Genomic DNA, 19,703 nt, shown 5'->3' with positions numbered 1-19,703 from the left:
AGGCTGCAAACATTCTGATTATAATTACACGACCTTCTCAGTCAGAATTCAGTGGTTTTTCATTCAAAAGCAGTGATGTCCCGTGTGTTAGAGCCTATTTTTATACAAAAAAGAATAACTGCAAGGTAAACCTGATGTGTTATATGTACTGTATGAGAAAAAGCTGAACAATTCCCTGCAATGGTTTAGAAATATATTCCTCCCTAAAGCTCATTTTTAACTACATGGGAGAATCCTCAATTCATAACACGGAGAGGTACGTATATTCAGCACATATAAAACACACACATCTCTGTTGAATGGCAAAGCTACAAAGAAAGAATTGACTCGTAATGTCCTTGGCTCTCATCGTTGGGGTGTTTACAATATGCTTTCCTGTGTGCCCGAAATGTGTGGGGTTCTTTTTCCTGGTTCCGTCTCTACGCCGTCACCCCTCCTCTCCAGAGCCTCGGTCACAGTAAAGTGCCATCATTCCCATCCTCGTCTCTTCAATCCAGCTTTGCCGGGGATTGGACTCTTAAGAAATGGGTGTAGAGATTGCTATCGCGCCGTATGGTTGCCCTTCTTCTGATACAATCTTGACGCTGAAATCAAAATTGGCCAGTGTTATTGACGCAGTAAGGCAGCTGTGTTGTTTGTGAGAGAATAAATGTGATATTAACCCACTTCTGTGAAACACCTGAGCAGATCATGAGTGCTCCTCGGCGCTGCCACTGAAGGAGCGGCTCCGGATGTGGTTCCTCAACTGTTCGATCAGCTCTGGGTTCTGCTGCTGGATCTGTTGGGCGAACTGTTGACCCCTGAGACGGGAAACGTGAGTGTCACTAACAGCTGAAGAGCAAAGCAATTCTTCCAAAGGTCAAAGATTAAGAATACAGTGGTTTCCATGAGAGATTGCACTGTAATATCTTAACATTTTGCTTCTATTTCCTGTATACAGTACATCCCGGACAGATACAGATACAGGTACTGGTACAGTCACGTCTACTTACGCTTCAATCAAGCTGGAAATATCGGACAGCCCTCCCACTCCTGCTGCCGAACCCCCCACTGCATTTGACATCATTCCTGACATACTGAAGACAAGGTGAGACAAAATGTGAACCAGTGTATGTTCAGATAAAACTATAATCAGTACTGAGACTTGTCTTGACACAGCGAAGGAGCCATGACACTCACAGCTGTTGCACTTGTTGGTTCTGCATCACACTCGCAGCCTGTAAACAGAAATCCAGTTCAAATCCATTTTTGTCTTAACATGCATGAAAAAGGTGGATTGACTTCAAATACAGAAGCATCCTCCGCCTAACAAACATTCCCGTGTGTGTCCATTAAAGAAGTAAGGTCCCTCCAGCTGAATCAAGCGCTTCACTACGGGACAATAACCCTGAATAACAAGGCAACTATCACCCGTGGGACTAATTAGAAAACATATATGTGGTCTAACCTTTCTAGAGACCTAATAAGCAGAACACAGCTGTTTTTAAGACCGACTGGAATGGTAGATCACATTTGTCCTGCCTGTTCTCGGATCTTTCTCAGCGGACATTTTGACTGGACCACTGAATACTAATCGCGCTGGCTGCATTCCATTTCGGCGCCAGGAGAGTTTATTCTCTTACCATGCTGATGAAGGCAGGGTTGTTGATTAAGCTCGCCATGTCGAATCCCAATCCGGATGCAATCTGTGGCATATGTTGATAGATACATTGACATATAAATTTCCGGAGTATAAACCTTCTGACCGTCTACAGAATGTGATCCATCCAGTTCTTTTCTACTTACTGGGCTAGTCGCTTCTTTCTGTTTCTGCTCCGCAATCTTCAGGTTGGATTTGTAGGTGTCGTTCTCAGGGTCGAGTACTAAAGCTTTCTTAAAGTAGGTGATTGCCTCTGGATACTTGTTCATGGCAGTCAAAGCTAATCTGGAGCCATAAAGGGTGAAGAGTGGGTATAAATATGAGCAAAGTTAGTGTTTTGAGTAATACAAACTGTGTTTTTTGACATCCTGACTCACCCCATCCTTCCATAAGCTTTACTGTAGCCAGCATCGATCCCAATAGCTCTCTCGCAGTCACCAGTAGCCTCTGTGTAATTCCCCAGTTTACTGTGAGCTGCAGCCCTGCGATGGAAAATACAAACAGCAGCCTCTTCAGTCCTGCTCCATCTTACGTGTCTAGCTTGTTTAATTTTGCTGAGATAAATAAAACATAGGGAAGAGATTCAACGCAGCGGCTATTTTATGTCTTTACTGTTCCGAGTACACAGTAGCGACACTGATCAAACGTACCTATTGCAGTAATAGACGGCGTTTCTTAGATCCAGATCGATGGCCCTGGTGTAGCACTCCACTGCACATCTGTAGTTCTCTTCCTTCATGTGATTGTTCCCTGCAATTGAACGACCAGAATGACTTATTTTATCATCATCGGGCATCTGTTACTAGTATTGAAATATTGCCTACTGAGTCCAGTAGATGGAGAATGAATTCTGCATGAATTAATAGAAGAAATGATTCACTACCTTCATTCTTGAGTTGTTCTGCTCGTTCGATTTCTTCTGGAGATGGGAACGTCTCTGGTATGGTTATGTTGTCGTTCTAAGTATATGTAAGACAGAGGAAGATACACTGATGGAGTGCTGAAGATGAGATTATGGTGTTGACCTACAACAATTTAAAGGACGGCACTGATTGGTCTATATTGGTGGTCTGCTGAGCTTCAATCTAGCACCATAATGTCCCTTGAACAACATTGTACTACATGGCAATCAATCCCGGAAAACCACTGGCTAGGTTTTAATTGAATTTGCTTTGGATTGCCAAGTTCCCCAGGGTAAGAATCCTAATGTTTAGATGCCAACAAGCCATTTCTAAAAACAGACATTTCATGAGTACATTCACGTTCATGCATGTTGGTTTAGCTTCAATATAGACTCAGTATCAACTCCGAACACAACATATGAAGAGCTAATTCTGGTGTTCAAATTTGCCTTAGATACTCTCTAGTGGATGAACTGCAACTGGAACTAATCCCTCTTAAGAATAGCAACATTATACATTTGTCGTATGTATTGTGGAATAACATAAAGGACATAATGTGATAATACTAAACCTGTGGACTGTGCAGCACACACACCTTAAGCAGAGAATTGTGGAAGATCTCAGTCAAAGGCTCAGGCACGGCGAGATGACAATCACTGGAGCTGATCTTGAACGTGGTCTCCAAACACTGTATAGCAACTTCAGTGGAGGAAATAAACAGAATGATGTCCCTAAGACAATTTACACAGCTTTCATTTGAAGATAATAGCAAAAGAAATTAGTCACGACGAGGACAACAGCATGTGAGTCACAAATTGGCTGCGATCACACAAACAGACGAAGACGTTTCAGCTGTTCTGATACTGGAAACTGGATGGAATATCGCACAAAATGAACACTATACAATGATCTCCAGGCTCTCTGGTGATGATAAAGCTGCTTATTCCTTTTTAAAATGATACGAGTGACCTAAAAATAAATGTCTAAGAGCAAAATGACCTAGCCAAAGTGCACAGTGAATGGACTTTACCTTCCAGGCTCTCCTGCTCATCAGAATTCAACGCGCCACAATGTGTTTGATCTCGCAGGAATTGGACGATTGAGAATGCCAAGCGCTTCTCCACTGCCATTTTCACCTGCAAACTGGAACAGATGGGCACAGAAAACAACAAAGCTGACACAGACCGATGATGAATGACTCATACCTCATTCAGGCCGAGTGTTACTTGAGGTGATGGATGTTACATTGCGTCAAAGCTCCATCACCCCCCCCCCTGATGGCAGGAAGCTTATGCTGGACAAAGTTGTTGATGATGTTGCAAAATGATATTATTGAGAAAATAGCAGCAAAAACTGTTTGTGTATTTCTTTTTAAGAATTTTTACCATTCAATTTTTATCGATTGATCACATTGAGAATTGATATTAATGTTTATGGTCCTGAGAGGATGTTTCCTATGTTTAGCGCCAAAATCAAGTCAGGATTTCTCTTTTCAACACTTTGGTCCATAACAAGGAATGTTGACTGAAGATCTTCGAACTATTAGGCAATAATTACAAACAGTAACAGACTCAATTTCTATGGATTTCATTGAGGACATTCATCATCCCCAGAGGATGAAGATGAGGCTTTTCTACTTCTCTCAATTAGGTTAAGAGGAACAAAACCCAACGACAAGAATTGACCAGGTTGCCATGGAATTTTGGATGGGTATTCATGGTCCTCAGTGATCTTTTTCGCCCCTGCTGATATTGATGAACCTTCAACTCAAAATTTGGTAAGTATTGACTAGATGCTTGCTATAAAAATATCCTTTAGTCCATGACAAGGAATATTCATTGTCCCCAGAGGATGTTTGGTCTTCTCTATTGGCATTATCAAAGAATTAGACAAGACGAATAGATGTCCAGGAAATTTACTTTGCATGAGAAACACTGAGTGACAACTACTACTGGCCAGACTTCCTGGTCCTCAGAGGATGATTCACACGGATATGATCACCTTCAACTGATTGTTCTAACTTTGATCCAGGGCAACGCACCTATACGACTACACAGTCCTCAGAGGTTGAACCCTAATATGTTGGCAGCCTCTCTGTGTTTTAGCTCCCAATGAGGCAGGATCAAAACAGACTATAGCAGAGTCATTGACCCCAGAGGATGAACCTGCAGATGCAACCTTTTTTTTTTCCATTTTGAAATCCTCAATAACAATCCAATCCAGATCCAGGGGAGGCAGTGCAGACTCAACCTAACGCGTTTACAAGCGACTGGATTCATTTATCCCAGATGTAAACAGTGTCATGTCAACATTGCCCATCACGTGTGGCTCAGTGCATGTCCATAGAAGTCTGCACGTCTAAGCTCACTCCTCCCTTTGTGTTGTTGACACACGTTAAATGCAGTGATGCAGAAGCTGTGATGTAATACCATAAAGAGAGAGAGAGAAGAGAGGGGGGGGCAGTTTCGTATGATATTCATAAAATCTGTAATGGCGTGAAACACATCCGGCAGATAGCAGCCACAGAAGCTGGTTAGTCATTATAATAGCTTATCCTTACACACCGATTGCGCTGCTGCTTTACGTAGCGTGCACCATGTTGTGTAATGGCAAATACAGCCACAGATAGACAATCGTGCATGCGTGTGTGTGGATAAACAGGGAGGAGTGGGTGAGACGCCTCCATAAACTACAGCAATAAACAGTTATAATGTTTATATTGTGTTAAAGGATGCTGCCCCCCCTCCCCTCCTCTCGCCCCCCCGCCCACCTACCTGAGCTCCGCTGTCTGCTGCTCCGCGTCATGAGGACCGACTGACTGAGTGCATCTTCCGCGCATGCGCACCAACAAGGAGCGGAAGCAGAGGAGGTTTCCACTCCAGTTTAGGGGTCCATACACACACATATACACACACACACACACACACAGAGACACACACACAGAGAGAGACACACACACACCCGGGCTGAACTACTGTGAGAGAGACAGTAAGACCAGAGACGCAATAACGACGTGTTTATTCTTGCACGTAAAACGCATGAAATCGCCGGCATGTGCTCGCTAAGGCTTGTGATCAACCGAACGCTTTGCAGGTACGATTGATCGCTCAAACCGGCGTGCTTTGTGACTTTATTGTGAACATATTGTAATATTAGAGTGCAGAAGTTTTCCGCTATAGAAGAACGTTTTCTGCACCTGTTAATCAATTAATTATATATTATTATTATCAGTAAAGGAGTGATAGCTGAGGTATAATTAGTTCCTGAGGACTAATCAGTGGCTGTTTTGGCTGTGACACTTCCAACCGCAGTAATTTATAAACTTGTTTGGACAGGCTTCCATTCCAATGCAGTGTAACTGTACACTGACTGGACATTGGAACATGTCACTGCTTAGCCTGGGAGACACGCAGAGCATGTTTCATGTGTGACCTTGAAGGATTTATCTCTTTTCTCGATCCACCTGTCATGTCACAGTAAAGAAAGTATCCACAGTGAACATATACTATAAAATATTACCGCAGATGAGTTGTTATTATCATCATTGGTATTAATCTGGAGTTTGTTGTAGAGGTCAACTAATTCAGGATTTGATCTCATTCTTATACTCTTAGTCTACATAAATTCATATTCGTCTTTAAATATGTATATGTTCCCAGACAGATATGTTGGTGATCAGAAAGCCCCAGTTATATTGTTTGGATGTATTCTAGTGTCTTACTCAAGGGGACATTAGTGCCATTTTGTCTTAACTCTTCCACAGAGTCTCCAGTCCTGTCCTGAGGATGACTGTAAAGAACGGATCTGTATTACCTGCCAGAGACTCCGGTTCTCAGGCGGGAAACAACAGAAACGCACTCCGATGGGATCTTTCCCCCGATGAGATAAAGACCATGACGGACAGCCTGATCACAAGAATAAAGAAGGTTTATGATAAGGTTGGATCTCTAAATATAGAGAATGTCTCGACTGACAACACCCTGAAGGTTTTAGCTACTGCCAAGTTGGATTATGTGTGTAAGTCCCTTTTTTTTAAACGTGTCACATCATTGTAGTTCAGTGTGTTTTTTTTTGTTTCTTTCTTGTATATTACCATGTGTTTACACTGTTACGACCATATTGTCTTTGATTTCTTTCCCTTGTTCCATTGCTCTTCTCCAGCATCACGCCACGTTCTAGATTTCCCCCAGTACGTGTGTCCAAGCAAGGAGGTTCGGTCAGCGAGCACAGAGGCGGACAAGAAACTGGCGGAGTTCGACGTGGAAATAAGCATGAGAGAAGATGTGTTTCAAAGAGTGAAGGCACTGAAGGTACACACATATACGAAAACACAAATCAGACAGGAAAAGACATCGAACTGTGTGCTGTTCATCTCAATTTAATCTCAATCTGGAAAGAAATGGCTCTGAAGCCGATTAAAGCTCATGTGTGAGAGTGGGGCGCAATCAACCGTAGCACAGGCAGTTGCGGATTTGCCAGGATTGGACCTTTCGTCCGAAGGATCAAACATACTCATGTCCCAATTGACACCACTGATTCATATTTAGCTCTAAGAAATTGAGCCTGATGTAAACAAGTGTTAATGCCCTATTTGATTCCATATATACACACACAGGGAGGATTCTGAATGGAGCCAATCTTTTGTTATAATAGGAAGTTGTACTCTGTTTTTTGTTGATTGACAGAATAAGATCCAGGACAAGCTCGAGCCTGAAGAAAAGAGATTCTTAGACCGCCTTGTTACATTAGGCCGACGAAATGGATTGCACCTGTCCAAAGATATACAAGAGGTAATGTAATATGTGCAGGGCTTCTATGGTCAAATGCCATGACATGAATGAATGAAATGAAATGGAAGTTTTTGGGGCCTGGCTATGTTATGGAAAATGATGAAATATAGCAAAATGTTTTGAAAAGTCATAGAAATTTCTAATAAAGCCTCAAAATATAGACAATTCAGGCTGCAACTTGAGCTAAGATATTTCTATCTCCTGTATATCTGCTTTTTTGGTGACGGTTGCTGTAAGACGTTGCCTAATTTTCCATACAGTGTGTAGTTTAATAATACCTGTTGCAACCTCGGCTCAAATGGAAGCAACAAGAATGACCCAAAATCATGTTGTGTTGCCAAATTAACATTAGGCGTTAAAATGCAGCATGAGGAGCCGATGCAGAAGTCGTGCTTGCTGGATGGAAGAGAGCGAGAGCATATGGGGTCGAGGCCTTAAATAGCCTGGGCCAAGCGAGGGTCATGAGCTTGATTGAATGCAGGCAACTGATTGGGTTACAGCTTCTTAAACAAAAGCACAGCTGGAAATATAAAGTGTGTTAATCCTTCACCAAACCGCACACACTATCCATTTAGTTACACTAGTTTGTAGTTGGAACGTAGTTGGAACGTAGTTGGAAAGGTTTCTTTACTTACTACAGTATGGAATATTTCATTGGCTAGTTAGTGTAGAAACCCTGTTATAGTTGTAGAATTTCTCTTACAAAATGATAACAATCCTGTGTTTATCATCATTTAAAATACTAAACTGCAGAAAAATCTAATTATATTATCTTGTTAAGCCCTGTTGTGAATTTTGGTGTGAAGTTTCTCTTTAATATTGTGTCACTGAGAATGAAATGTAATTTTCCCATCTTGTTTTGATCTCCTTAGGAAATCAAAACAACATCCAAGCTGATAAGTGAGCTCTGCATAGAGTTTAACAGGAATCTTAACGAGGACAACACGTTTGTTACTTTCTCTGAGCGTGAATTGGGTAAGCTTAGTTTCCATCAAACCCAAAGCTCCAAACTGTCTGCTGGTGCTTAATATGCTTCAATTCTGTTGTCACTCATGTTGACTCGGTCCCTCCCCCCCCCGAAGGTGGCCTAGCAGAGAGCTATCTGAGCGGGCTGGACAAGACGGCAGACGGGCGGTATAAGGTTACGCTTGAATACCCACATTACTACCCGCTGATGAAGAGGTGTCACAATCCTGAGACGAGGAGGAAGATGGAAAGGGCTTTTCACAGCAGGTGTAAAGAGGTAACTGGAGTCTCATCTGGCTCTGACATTTTCCTGTCATGTCTTTCTGAACTATGGTAGATGTATGTTTAGCTGCAGCACTATTAAAGGAAAGAACTATTTTCAATCTTTTTTAATCATTTTTAATGCAAGTGTGTTTGTTTACGCTTCACGATGTATTAAGTATCATTAAGTATTAAACATTTAAAACTAGTTTACTCAATGAGCTCATGCCTCCATCAAGGCCCAACAGTCACTGGACATCTACTTCTTCTACCACTAAATTCCAGGATATGGATCTTGATCTGGATTAGTCTCATCATTTAATCTATCCCAGCCTCAAATGTTTCTCTAATTATCACTGATAAAGCTTCACCTTCTGTTCCTCCTTTTGCTTTCCAGGTAAACACAGCCATTCTGGAAAAATTGATACAACTGAGGGCAAAGGTTGCAGGATTACTTGGTTACAGTAACCATGCAAACTATGTGTTGGAGATGAACATGGCCAAGAGTGCAAGCAACGTGTCCGATTTTCTGGGTATGAACCTTTGACCCTCCAAACACACACTCACAGACTCACAGACACACAGACACACACACACACACACACACACACACACACACACACTCACACTCACAGATACACACACACACACACACACTCACACATATTCAGGAATGCTACAGTTATTCAACACATTTCCATGGATTTTTCCTCACTGTCTAACACTGTGTTCCATATAAGGGTATTACATAAAGCAATCTTTAAAACTACCATAACATTGTAAACTAAACATGATAAAACCTTGTATGTTAAAGACAAAGACACGCAGGAGTAGCAACATAAACTTTACCCAACAAAATGTTGGTGGAAGTATGGATTGGTGGATTGATTGATTTATGCAGCAACTCCTGGAATGCAGACACACAGACATGAAGAGACTCGACACCCGTGCTGCTTACATGTCGTGTAATTTAAGGGTCATAAACGCAGGTGCCACACATGGCGGTCATATTTTACTAAGTGAAAAGAGGCTGGTGGAGTGTTGCCAGTATATTGTTATTATAGCGCGAATAAAGCGTGACATGTGTGTGAGTGTTTCGGTTGCAGGGAAATATTTGAAGTGTCCCGATTGTGTCATTAGATTCATATTTCATCTCTACCTGTCAAACGTTGCGCATGAATTTCATCAGCGCCGTAAAGTCATTGAGAAAACGTCACATCTTGCGGAATACGGAAACACTTCTCAGTGTTTTTCTGATATATGAATCCAAAAACCTTTACTTTGATCCATTGCCTGTCTAGAGACTGAACCATCGAGCAGTCAGGCTGACAGAAATGACAAAATGAGAAAGACGTATACTTTGAACCCTAAGACATTTTCTTCCCTCGCTTTCCTTTCCCAGATGAATTTCACGGAACATTGAAGCCAGTGGGGAACAAAGAGAGGAAATACATTCTGGCCCTGAAGAAGAGGGACTGCATGATGAAAGGCTTCGACTTCGATGGACATATCAATGCCTGGGACTTACCTTACTATATGAATCAAGTGGAGCAGGTCAAGTTCGCTGTGGACAAGGACAAACTAATTGAGTATTTCCCACTCCATGTGGTGACAGAAGGACTGTTTGGGATCTACCAGGACCTGCTGGGGCTCACATTCACTGAGGTCAAACCTGCGCACGTGTGGCACGAACACGTCAGGCTGTATTCAGTCCATGACACTGGAACGGGGGAGGAGATTGGCCAATTCTACCTAGACTTGCATCCAAGGTAGAGAATAAGTGTCAGTTCTGTTCTATCATACACATCCTGGATCTATTTTATCGTCTAAACATTGCTTTTTCTTCTACCAGAGAGGGAAAGTACGGACATGCAGCCTGCTTTGGGCTCCAGACTGGTTGCAAAGGGCCTGATGGGAAACGCAGGCTTCCCGTAGCCGCTATGGTGGCTAACTTCACCAAACCCAGAGCAGGCTGGCCATCTCTCCTCCAACACCATGAAGTGGAGACTTACTTTCACGAGTTTGGTCATGTTATGCACGAGCTGTGTTCTAAGGTACGCTGCTGAGATCACACAAGTCAATTGTTTTTCATATGTTAATTATAATGAAAGAGTTGTAACTTTTTCCTATTTCTGAATCAGACTACTTTTTCAGAATTCAGCGGAACCCTAGTGGAGACGGACTTTGTTGAAGTGCCCTCTCAGATGCTCGAGAACTGGGTTTGGGAGAAGGAGCCTCTCAGAAGAATGTCTGGCCACTACAGGGACGGAAGCCCAATCCCTGAGAATCTGCTCGACAAACTCATCGCCTCCAGAGTTGCAAACACCGGTCAGATACTTCATTTCGTCAAGAAAGAAGAAATCTTTTGACGCACAATTTAGTCGATGTGGTAACAGACTCCTTGTCTTTGTGCTCTGCAGGTCTGATGAACCTGCGTCAGGTGGTCCTCAGTAAGGTGGACCAGTCGCTACACACCAGCACTTGTGCAGATACAGCTGAGGTGTTTGCAAAACACTGCGAGGACATCCTTGGCGTTTCTGCTACACCAGGTCAGTGGTGAGAGCGGGAACTCCATTTGCAGCCAAATATAGATCAATCATAAGAGTATGACAGGGTGTTCTTGTTAAATACACAGATACAGTTCCCCTGATGTGGTGCTTCTTCCAATACACTTCCTCAAGTTGGTTTACGTGGACAGATAATAGCCGCATTGAAATCCCCTTAATTACAGATGCGGCTCAAAGTTTTGCTACTGTTCCAATGAAAACCCATAATTTTCTCTGAAATAAGTGGAAACTGACAGAGTAATTGGCATCCACCATTTTCTTTTATTCCACATCTAATAGAAGTGACACTTTGCTTGTAGCTGTATTGAACTTTCTCTCGGTTCTTTTTCCACCAGTTGAACTATACTTTCTGCTCAATCTGGGGTAAATTTTCCTTTTGTGGTCCGTTTGGCTTTGGCACTATGGGCATTAATCTTCCTCATAATAATAGCAATTGTGCCTTGTGCATTGTAGCTTGACAATGCTTGGTAATTATTCTCCATCTTCTACTTTTATCTCACACAACTTTCTTTTCTTTCTCTTGTCCATGATCAGTGAGGATACTAACAAACAGACTCTTCCCAGTTTAAATATTCTGAATGAATTCTAAGGGGTATCAATAATTCTGTCCAGTTTTTTTTCCATTTAAAATAATGTTACGTCGAAAATCAAAAGCAATGTGCTAGTTTTTGGTAACTATGGAATAAAGAATTGTGGATGCCAATTGATGATTAATTACTAACAATTAAAGTCAGTTTCAGCTTAAAAATAGAAAATGGTGCTGTTGTTTTTTTAATTGGAACAGCGCCAACATTTTTTTCCCCAAATCCTCAAGTCTTAAGACACAAGGAAGTGATGCAAAGAAAGAGGAATCATGTAGATGTGTTATGTGAAATGAGACCTCCTACCCGACGGCCCGCAACAGAAGCAGTTACCGGTACTGGTGATGGCAGCACAGCCGGATCAGCTTTAAGTGGGTTTGTAGCGGCTCTGAAGGGTGTTTTTGCTGCTCTAGATTAAACTGCCCTAAATATAATGGGGCTCAGTGGAACAATCTGGGGGTTGTTACTTCCTACATAATAGCTTATTATCAGAAGGGCACGAATGTTGATTTGTAACTCCTTTGTCATTCAGATCTACAGTGAACACACCATTATTTTAACTGGATGTGGAATGAGAGAAGAGATTTCCAGTGGAAGGATGTGTCTGTGATAAAGATTTCTGTGTGTGACGCTCCTGTGTTTCCTCCCCCACTCTCCTCCCTCCTCCAAGCATAATTAAGGGAATTGGAATGTCAATAATGTTGGACTAGATCAATTTCAGGGGTCACGTGCGGAGCGTGTACTGATGAAATAAGGGAATTATGATGGAGTTCATACACACACAGACTATGCAACAACCTAATCAACAAGAGCCTCAGCTTCCTTTGCTAATTGGGTTCAGCTGTTGTTAATTAAGTAAGTGCATACTCTGTCACTCACAGAGTTAAAGGCCCCATTTTCCCTGCACATTTTAATGCAACCTCTGTATCCAGATTTACTGTATTATCTGGGCATTTGACACCTTGCAGTTAAAAAAAACATTCTTGTTAGCGATTCTGTAAGCTGTTAAGGCCGATGTTTCCTCCTTGGTGCATAAATATGCTTCAGCCATTTTGTATGGATCGTATTCCCACTGGAAGTTCCTATTGCATACTTGGCCATTCGTGGAGGAGGAATGTCTCTTGGAATTGCCTCTCCCGATGTTTCTTCTTTATGCATTAAGGTTTTTCTTCGTCTTCCATGAGAGCTTTGGACAGGGTCTGGAATGTCCTGATGTTGTAGGCCTGTAATGCCCTTTGAGACATTGTATGTGATATAGGGCTATAGAAATAAAGCTGACTTGACTTGACTATAGTCACCGGGTCGGGTGGGACTGAAATCCAATGCAAACCAGGAGACATCCAGACGTTGTCTTATCTTGCATCGGCCTGACCTGCAGTCACAGATCGGAAACAGATCAGGTTGCATTCCGATCACATTGCCTTTTAATGGGCCTAAATCGTCCCGAGAGAGTCTAAAATGTCAAGTCTGGCAACTCGTGGAGTGGATTGAATGTGTTGTTTTCATAGTTTTTTTTATCCCTATTTGTGATTTCAAACAAAGATAAGTTGACATGTTTCTTCTCTACAGGCACAAATATGCCTGCCAGTTTCAGTCACTTGGCTGGAGGATATGATGGTCAATACTACAGCTACCTATGGAGTGAAGTATACTCCATGGATATATTCTTCAGTCGTTTTAAAAGGGAAGGTGTTATGAATTCAAAGGTGGGTCTGACAGATGTTTCCTGACAGATGTGAAATGGAAATATGACTTTGTTTTGGTAGTGAAAAGTCTTCATTACTTAATGTGCCTTATCATAGGTTGGAAAAGAGTACAGAAGGGTGATTCTGGAAGCTGGCGGCTCTGTGGACGGGATGGACATGCTGAAAACCTTTCTTGGACGTGCACCATGCCAGGATGCCTTCTTTCAGTGCAAGGGACTGATGAAGTCACAAGAAAAACATACTACTTTGACATAGCCATTTACAGAGTCATACAAACACTACATATTCAGTAATGTGAATTCCACATCACGGGAAAGAATGGTCATACATTTAGTATTATTGCAATGTTTTTGTAGATTGAAGTAGATTTAACTGATCTGTGTTGTTAATTTGGGTATCAAAACCCAGTGGTTTTTCTTTTTTTTGTATTTAGAAATTTAAAAAATGCAAGGAGTATCCGTGAAACCGCTAGGGGGCGCCGCAGGCTAGCAAACGCCACAGGGTATATTATATTGTACAAAATAATCATAAATATTAAAACTACGCTACTTGGAATGACTTTTTCAATACATTAAATGATATACTGTGTAACAGTGTGTCTTTCTTGTGTGTGGCGGGCGGTTAGAACTATTGATTGAAGTTGTTAACATTTAAACTACATGTGTTGTTGTTACCTCGCCAACGTGCCATTTTGTAGTAAAAAACCGATCGTTTGTAATGTAAACTCGTAGTTAAAGGTGTTTTTATGACAGTCCTGGGAAGGTTTGAGCGCTGCTGTGTGTGTGTAAGAGAGAGAGTGTGAGTGTGTGTGGGTCAGAGAGTGTAAAGTGTAAACCATCCTCCAGGCTGCTCGCTGTGTCTGATAGGAGACTTGTGGACGGGCTACTCCTTCGCGTCGGGTCACACAGGAGAACCACACCGCTTCGAGTTCGTCGTCCTCAACCCGCCTCGATGTACTTTGACGCCGCCGCATTGTGTCTAGGCTTCATCTTGGCAAATGCTCCAAACGAGAGGAAATTATGAGTAAAAACATCTGGGTGCGGCACACTTTGAGAGAAAAGGTTTCGCTCCGGTGGAGGTCGTACGCATTTTTGCCTTTTGTATTTCCTTGCTGACTACCGAGGAGGACATTCAGGGGGGAGTTTATGTGTCTGTCTCAGCAACGTCTTCCACGGCGAGGATAATTGCGCTGTCCGCTGTCTCATTCGGTTTGTTATTTTAAGACTGAACCGCGAAAGAAAAGCGGAGGACCGGAGCATAAAGGAACTTAAACAGGGACTGAGTGAGGGGGAATGTGCGCACAGGGTTAGCTCTTTAAAGTGGGCAACACTAGCTAGCTGCTAACACTGGCAGAATTTATTTGTGAAGCTAGTTTACCAATGTTCACCCCTCAGACTGTTTTTCGGGTAATATCCCTTTTTCATCCGGGACTCTATTGAACGAGACGCCGACTCCGACTCGACATTCATTCCGGTAAGTCTCTTTTGTTGTTCTGCTCAATCTGTGGGGCCCCACACGACGTGCTAACGCTCCTGCTAGCCGCGAGCTCGCGCACAGATCCTTGTCTGATGCCGGACTGTCGACTTGTTTTGCGTGTGTTTTTAGTTTTATAACGAAGAATTATGTTACAGCAAACCCCCCACAATGTTGTTAGATAAGCTCGGTAGCTGTGGTTTTACAGTCCTGTCACGGTTTTATTGAGGGGACAAAAAGCCACAGTAAGTTGGTAAATGCGGGTTTACGCAGCAGTGTTGTTTTCGATCGGTTTGGCAGCAACATAGCTGTACTGAATATATATGAATCGTTGTTTGCGGTTGATCTATTCGAATTAACTTCAAATTCCCCTGTAATACAATTCGATCTGTTTCAAGATTTCACCCATTAACTGGTATGTGTGTTAACGAAACCCCACCATCGTCCCAGTCAAACACAGCTGCACTGCAACAACAGCAGCAGCAGCAGCAGCAGGCTCATCTTTTGTTGAGGAGCACCTTCACCTTCCGCCGTCCACGGACGAAGGATTATCGCGCTGAACACTCAACACATCGGCATTTTCATTTTCTCACTAATCAGATTACCACCCTTAACCCCCCAGTGTCTTTTAATCCCGTTAATACTGGAGGTGGATGCGCAGCTAATCTCTGTGTTTAATCTAAGTAGTTTTAGTTTTTAAGGCCAGGTAGCCAGTTTAATGCCGTTTGCGAATGTAGTGTTAGGAGAAGAGAGCAGCGTTTCAATGGGAACGAGTGCAAACCTCGTATTTGATCTTCATTCATTATGACTTGTGTGAAATTATATCTGAGATTGATTTGAATGGATTGGATGGTAGATTGTTGGGTTTCAGTTTGACAGGCCAATAAAATATACATTGTTTTGCAAGTCCTAAATGTTTAGGTTGGAGTTCTACACAATCTGTGTGCAAAATATACAGAAACAGGGAAACATAAATTGTAAATTTGAATGTAAATGTTGAATCCATACTGCAGGAATACAAACTTGACCGCGCAGAATGAACCCCTTGACACTGACAGGTCAGACGGCTTTATTTTGCCCAAAGACAACACATGGTGTGGTATGATAAGCCAGTCCAAAAAGCATCACAGGGGTCTGTGGGTAGCTGAATGTCCCCCAATCTGCCTGGCTGAGCAGAGGAGGCTTCTCCTGGTGCCTTTACTCAGACAGAGCTGTATCACATGCCACCTGTCACTGTGGCAGGCCTGTAACCTAAGTTATAAGCGGTAGCCAGCTGTTTTGTAGAGTTTTTAATACGCCAGCCATTCAAAACCATATGAACACAAAGCAGAATTGCTCCCTCCAATTTGCAAGCTTTGATCCTTTCCCACATTAAAAAGCAAGATTTTATACTAGACCTCCTTTTTTCTTTTCTCCTTCTCTTGCTCCCCCGCTCTTCTTGTAAAACAAAATATAAAATTCACTAGAAACACAAATCGTATTTTTTCAGTTGCGTGCTGAAAGGGTTGGTGAACATTAAGTTATCTAGTTCCGTGTGTGATCACGGTCACAGCAGACTTAATCCTGAAGGAGAGATAAGAGCCACTTCAACAACAAGCCATTCACTGAGCTGTTACAGTCTCCTCGCAAAGCAGCGTGCTGATGAAGTCATATTGTTACAGAGAAACCATTGCCAACAGTTTGGGGTGCCAAATGCATCAAGGTCATGCTTTCTCCTCACCTCCATACATTACATCACGTTTGTTGGAATGTTTGGAATGCCGTCTTGTAAAATTCCAAAGTCCATATGGTGTCAGACTAATTCTACCACCACAAAACCATTATTGTGTAGGGCAAAAATAAAACCTTCTCTCCCATGACAGTTTTGCTGCCGTTGCTTGTTTTATGTATAAAATCTGACACAACCTAGCCCTAAACCAGTTAGACATTTTTTTTATTGCAGAACACAGAACAGCAAGAGCCAATGCTAGAGATGACATAATCAATTCTCGGAACCGCACACCAATCGGAACTAGATTCAAGCCTTAATCCTGAAGGAGACGTGGGCCAAAGGCGATGCAGATATGTAAACACTGACTCCTCACCAAGGTCTCAGTACTGCGTCACAGACGGTGCATTTACATTTCTTGATATCCCGTATTGTGTATTTTCTATATTTATACTATTGTACAGCTTACTGTCGCGTACCTTCTTTTTTGATAAGCCTTCATTGCATATAGTCCTCAGCTTTGATTTGACTTTGCGGTTCCCGACATTGGCTTTATAACTAAATCCAGCACAAACACGTACAGTTCAAGAAAAATGATCGCTGGAATTGCTGTGCGCATACGTGCAAACTTAATGTGACTCTAGGCTTGCTAATGTAATGATGCAACGGGAATGTTGGAGTTGCCTCAATACAGATCTATCGGAAAGTAGTAACAGCACTCCCAGATGAGCAGCAGTCCGTCTCCCAATACCCGATTACAATCGCATTCAACTGAATAAATAATAAGTGCGTTGAGTTTCGATGCACCAGCGTGAGCAGGTATTGACTCACTGAGACGCGTCCGGGAAGAGGCATCATTAATGTTTTTATGAGGAGTCCTCTCTGTTAAAGTCCACTACAGGCCCCCGCACACCTACAGATAACCCACACGCCTTACACCTGCGCGGGCCTGTAAATACCAGACAATGTACAAATGAGTTGAGGTCACTGTAAATGGACGGCAGCAGACTCCCAGCAAAGCTCCAACCAACAACCAACTTCAATCAGCCAGCCAGACAGAATAGAGGTTACCAGGCTTTTATCAGATAAGAGTGTCTTTGAACAGACAGCTGCAACACTTGTAGAACTAGGAGGCAGTGGCTCAGTGGGTAGTGCTTCCGCTTGGGAACCGGAGGGTCGAGGGTCGCCGGTTCGAGCCCCTGCCGAGGTGCCCCTCAGCAAGGCACCGAACCCTCAATTGCTCCCCCCTCTGCGAAGGGTGGTAATGTAATGTAAGTCGCTTTGGATAAAAGCGTCTGCCAAATGATCATAATGTAACTGCATTGTTCCCCGGGTTGATTTATTTAAAAAGACAGCTCTAATTGCTCTTCATCATCTCTCCAGGTCAAATGCCCATTGGCTATAAATTCTGCGCCGACAAATGGCAGGTGACTTGTATTAATTGACTGTAGATATCAATAATAGATGTAGCGTGTCTCGTATAGCTCATTGATTGGCGCAGTAAAACCCTTCCATAAGGCTTTAATAGTAGTTGATCGATAGTTGGCACCTGTTATTTACATCAGTGTGGGTTCATAATGTGATGATGTGAAACTGGATCAGTGGGGCTGCTCGCTGACACGTCTTGAAGAAAATTTTAATCCTTATTTGACTAGAAAATGCTTATTGTGCTTAAGGATGTAAATGTAAATGTCGTTAGCATCATCTACATATTCACTCCAAGGCTCTTGTAGTGCTTGTAGTAGGATAGTTGTTTGATGTCGGGCTCCTGCCGCATCATTTCCCCTGCTGCTCTTATCTAATGTCCTTGCTGCAATGCCCCAATTCTCTACAAAAGATCAATACACTAATCTCATCCAAAATCCTTTGATCTAGACGTAGATTTGTACGTTCCAGGAGATTGACCGACTGTTAGAAATCAGCCAACACACTCGTAGTCGGATTGGAAAAGCCCCCGATTAAGAAAACCTTTTGGGGCAACTCTGCCTCGGGATGGTATAGCGGCCGCGTTGCTGATTGGAAGGTTACCGATTCGATTCCGGGCTCCTCAGAGAGAGCCTGTGGAAGCCCCTTTCACGCAAGACACCGACCCTCCGTAACTGCTGCTTCCATGCAGGCTGGCTCCTTGCATGTAGTTCCCCTGCGATCGGTGTATAAATGGCTGAATGCGAGGTCATTGTAAAGCGCTTTGGATTAAAGCGCCGTATAAGTACAGTCCATTAAACAGACTCTCCATGTGTGGCTCCTGAGGCAAAGATGGCTCGAATATTGGAGCCTGATGCTGGATTGTTGAGTCCGATACAAAATCAACAATGACTACACAAGCACAGACTGTCACAACGGCATATTGACTCTCCCAACCTCGTCACTTTGGGTCAACAATGGTTAGATGCACTCATAAAGTCCTATCCGCTCCCGCTGTAACATGCCAGTATCACCATTTGGTGTTTAGATGCTGTTAAAGTGTGTGTTAACAGTGTGTGTACGGGTGTTTTTTTTCCCACAGTAGCCTGAGAACTCGCCAAATTCTATTTTGTTTGCAGTTATGATGTCGGCCGAAGTCTGTTAACAGTGTAAACAAACAGATGGGTCTGGACAAGAAACAGGAAAACTGGTGTTACAAATGCTTGCTTACATCAGTACTCCAAATAATTGCATTATTTCCATAGCAAACAAAACAAACAGATGTCTCCTGGCTGTGTGTGTGTGTGTGTGATGATGATGTGTCTGCCTAAGGAGCAAGAGCAATGCCCAATTTGCATTTGATAAGGAAAGCTAGTCGAGGTTCATGTATGATTTTTAATCTTATACGCATATGAAAGAAGAATATGTATGTTCATTACCTGTCATATGAAGTGTTCAGGTCTTGGAACATCGGAAACTTTGTATTTATACTGACAAGATGAACGAAACTGTGCACTTAAACGTCAACTTGCGGTCACCATTTTCTTTTCCATTTGTCCTATTCTGATTTTTGAATTTATGGACACAGTATTTGGATTGGATAGAGAACAAAAATGCACACCAGTCAAGTTTAGGAACTTAAAATATTCCGTTGAAACACCCCCACAGTGCCGCGGTGTTTCCCAGAACACAGCATGTAGGATTGA

The 19,703-nt window shown here is 42.6% G+C and overlaps 3 protein-coding genes across 7 annotated transcripts in view; 2 read left to right on the top strand and 1 right to left on the bottom strand.

Moving 5' to 3' along the window:
• Nucleotides 1-111: 111 nt before the first annotated feature.
• sgtb (small glutamine rich tetratricopeptide repeat co-chaperone beta) lies at nucleotides 112-5,388 on the bottom strand. Its single transcript, XM_076164310.1, has 12 exons — nucleotides 5,316-5,388; nucleotides 3,572-3,684; nucleotides 3,137-3,240; nucleotides 2,523-2,598; nucleotides 2,290-2,389; nucleotides 2,017-2,121; nucleotides 1,786-1,924; nucleotides 1,623-1,685; nucleotides 1,180-1,217; nucleotides 993-1,076; nucleotides 667-800; nucleotides 112-584 (listed from the first exon to the last, which is right to left on the bottom strand). The coding sequence occupies exons 1-11, from the start codon at nucleotides 5,378-5,380 to the stop codon at nucleotides 689-691; spliced, it is 999 nt and encodes a 332-aa protein (XP_076020425.1). The 5' UTR covers nucleotides 5,381-5,388; the 3' UTR covers nucleotides 112-584; nucleotides 667-688.
• A 14-nt stretch (nucleotides 5,389-5,402) lies between these two features.
• nln (neurolysin (metallopeptidase M3 family)) lies at nucleotides 5,403-14,003 on the top strand. The gene is made up of 13 exons (XM_076164309.1): nucleotides 5,403-5,634; nucleotides 6,305-6,558; nucleotides 6,703-6,851; nucleotides 7,227-7,331; nucleotides 8,204-8,306; nucleotides 8,414-8,574; nucleotides 8,956-9,091; nucleotides 9,961-10,327; nucleotides 10,411-10,612; nucleotides 10,700-10,886; nucleotides 10,979-11,107; nucleotides 13,276-13,412; nucleotides 13,509-14,003. Exons 1-13 carry the CDS (start codon nucleotides 5,594-5,596, stop codon nucleotides 13,665-13,667), a joined length of 2,130 nt encoding a protein of 709 aa, XP_076020424.1. The 5' UTR covers nucleotides 5,403-5,593; the 3' UTR covers nucleotides 13,668-14,003.
• Nucleotides 14,004-14,239: 236 nt separating this feature from the next.
• The window catches only part of erbin (erbb2 interacting protein), a 44,258-nt gene continuing 38,794 nt past the window's right edge, over nucleotides 14,240-19,703 (top strand). Inside the window, exon 1 of one of the 5 annotated variants that reach the window (XM_076163577.1) lies at nucleotides 14,240-14,586. The gene's annotated coding sequence lies outside the window, so the exon portion shown is untranslated. Of the gene's footprint in view, nucleotides 14,886-19,703 lie in introns of all 5 variants that reach the window. The other 4 variants (XM_076163576.1, XM_076163578.1, XM_076163579.1 and 1 more) reach the window with 4 other exon arrangements.

The sequence above is a fragment of the Genypterus blacodes genome, unplaced genomic scaffold (assembly GCF_046128005.1).
Source record: "Genypterus blacodes isolate CSIRO-AG114 ecotype Tasmania unplaced genomic scaffold, CSIRO-AGI_Gbla_v1 ptg000133l_1, whole genome shotgun sequence".
Lineage (NCBI taxonomy): Eukaryota > Metazoa > Chordata > Actinopteri > Ophidiiformes > Ophidiidae > Genypterus > Genypterus blacodes.
This window is presented reverse-complemented; position numbering and strand designations above follow the sequence as displayed.

Bases quoted from the DNA above. Each gene is read 5' to 3' on its own strand.
- nln (XM_076164309.1), top strand. From the start codon at position 5,594: ATGTGCTCGCTAAGGCTTGTGATCAACCGAACGCTTTGCAG. The intron at 5,635-6,304 runs GTACGATTGATC...ACTCTTCCACAG, and splicing joins ATCAACCGAACGCTTTGCAG to AGTCTCCAGTCCTGTCCTGA. The intron at 9,092-9,960 runs GTATGAACCTTT...TTCCTTTCCCAG, and splicing joins CAACGTGTCCGATTTTCTGG to ATGAATTTCACGGAACATTG.
- sgtb (XM_076164310.1), bottom strand. From the start codon at position 5,380: ATGCGCGGAAGATGCACTCAGTCAGTCGGTCCTCATGACGCGGAGCAG. The intron at 2,122-2,289 runs GTACGTTTGATC...TTTCCATCGCAG, and splicing joins GCCGTCTATTACTGCAATAG to GGCTGCAGCTCACAGTAAAC. The intron at 1,218-1,622 runs GTAAGAGAATAA...TTCTGTTTACAG, and splicing joins ACCCTGCCTTCATCAGCATG to GCTGCGAGTGTGATGCAGAA.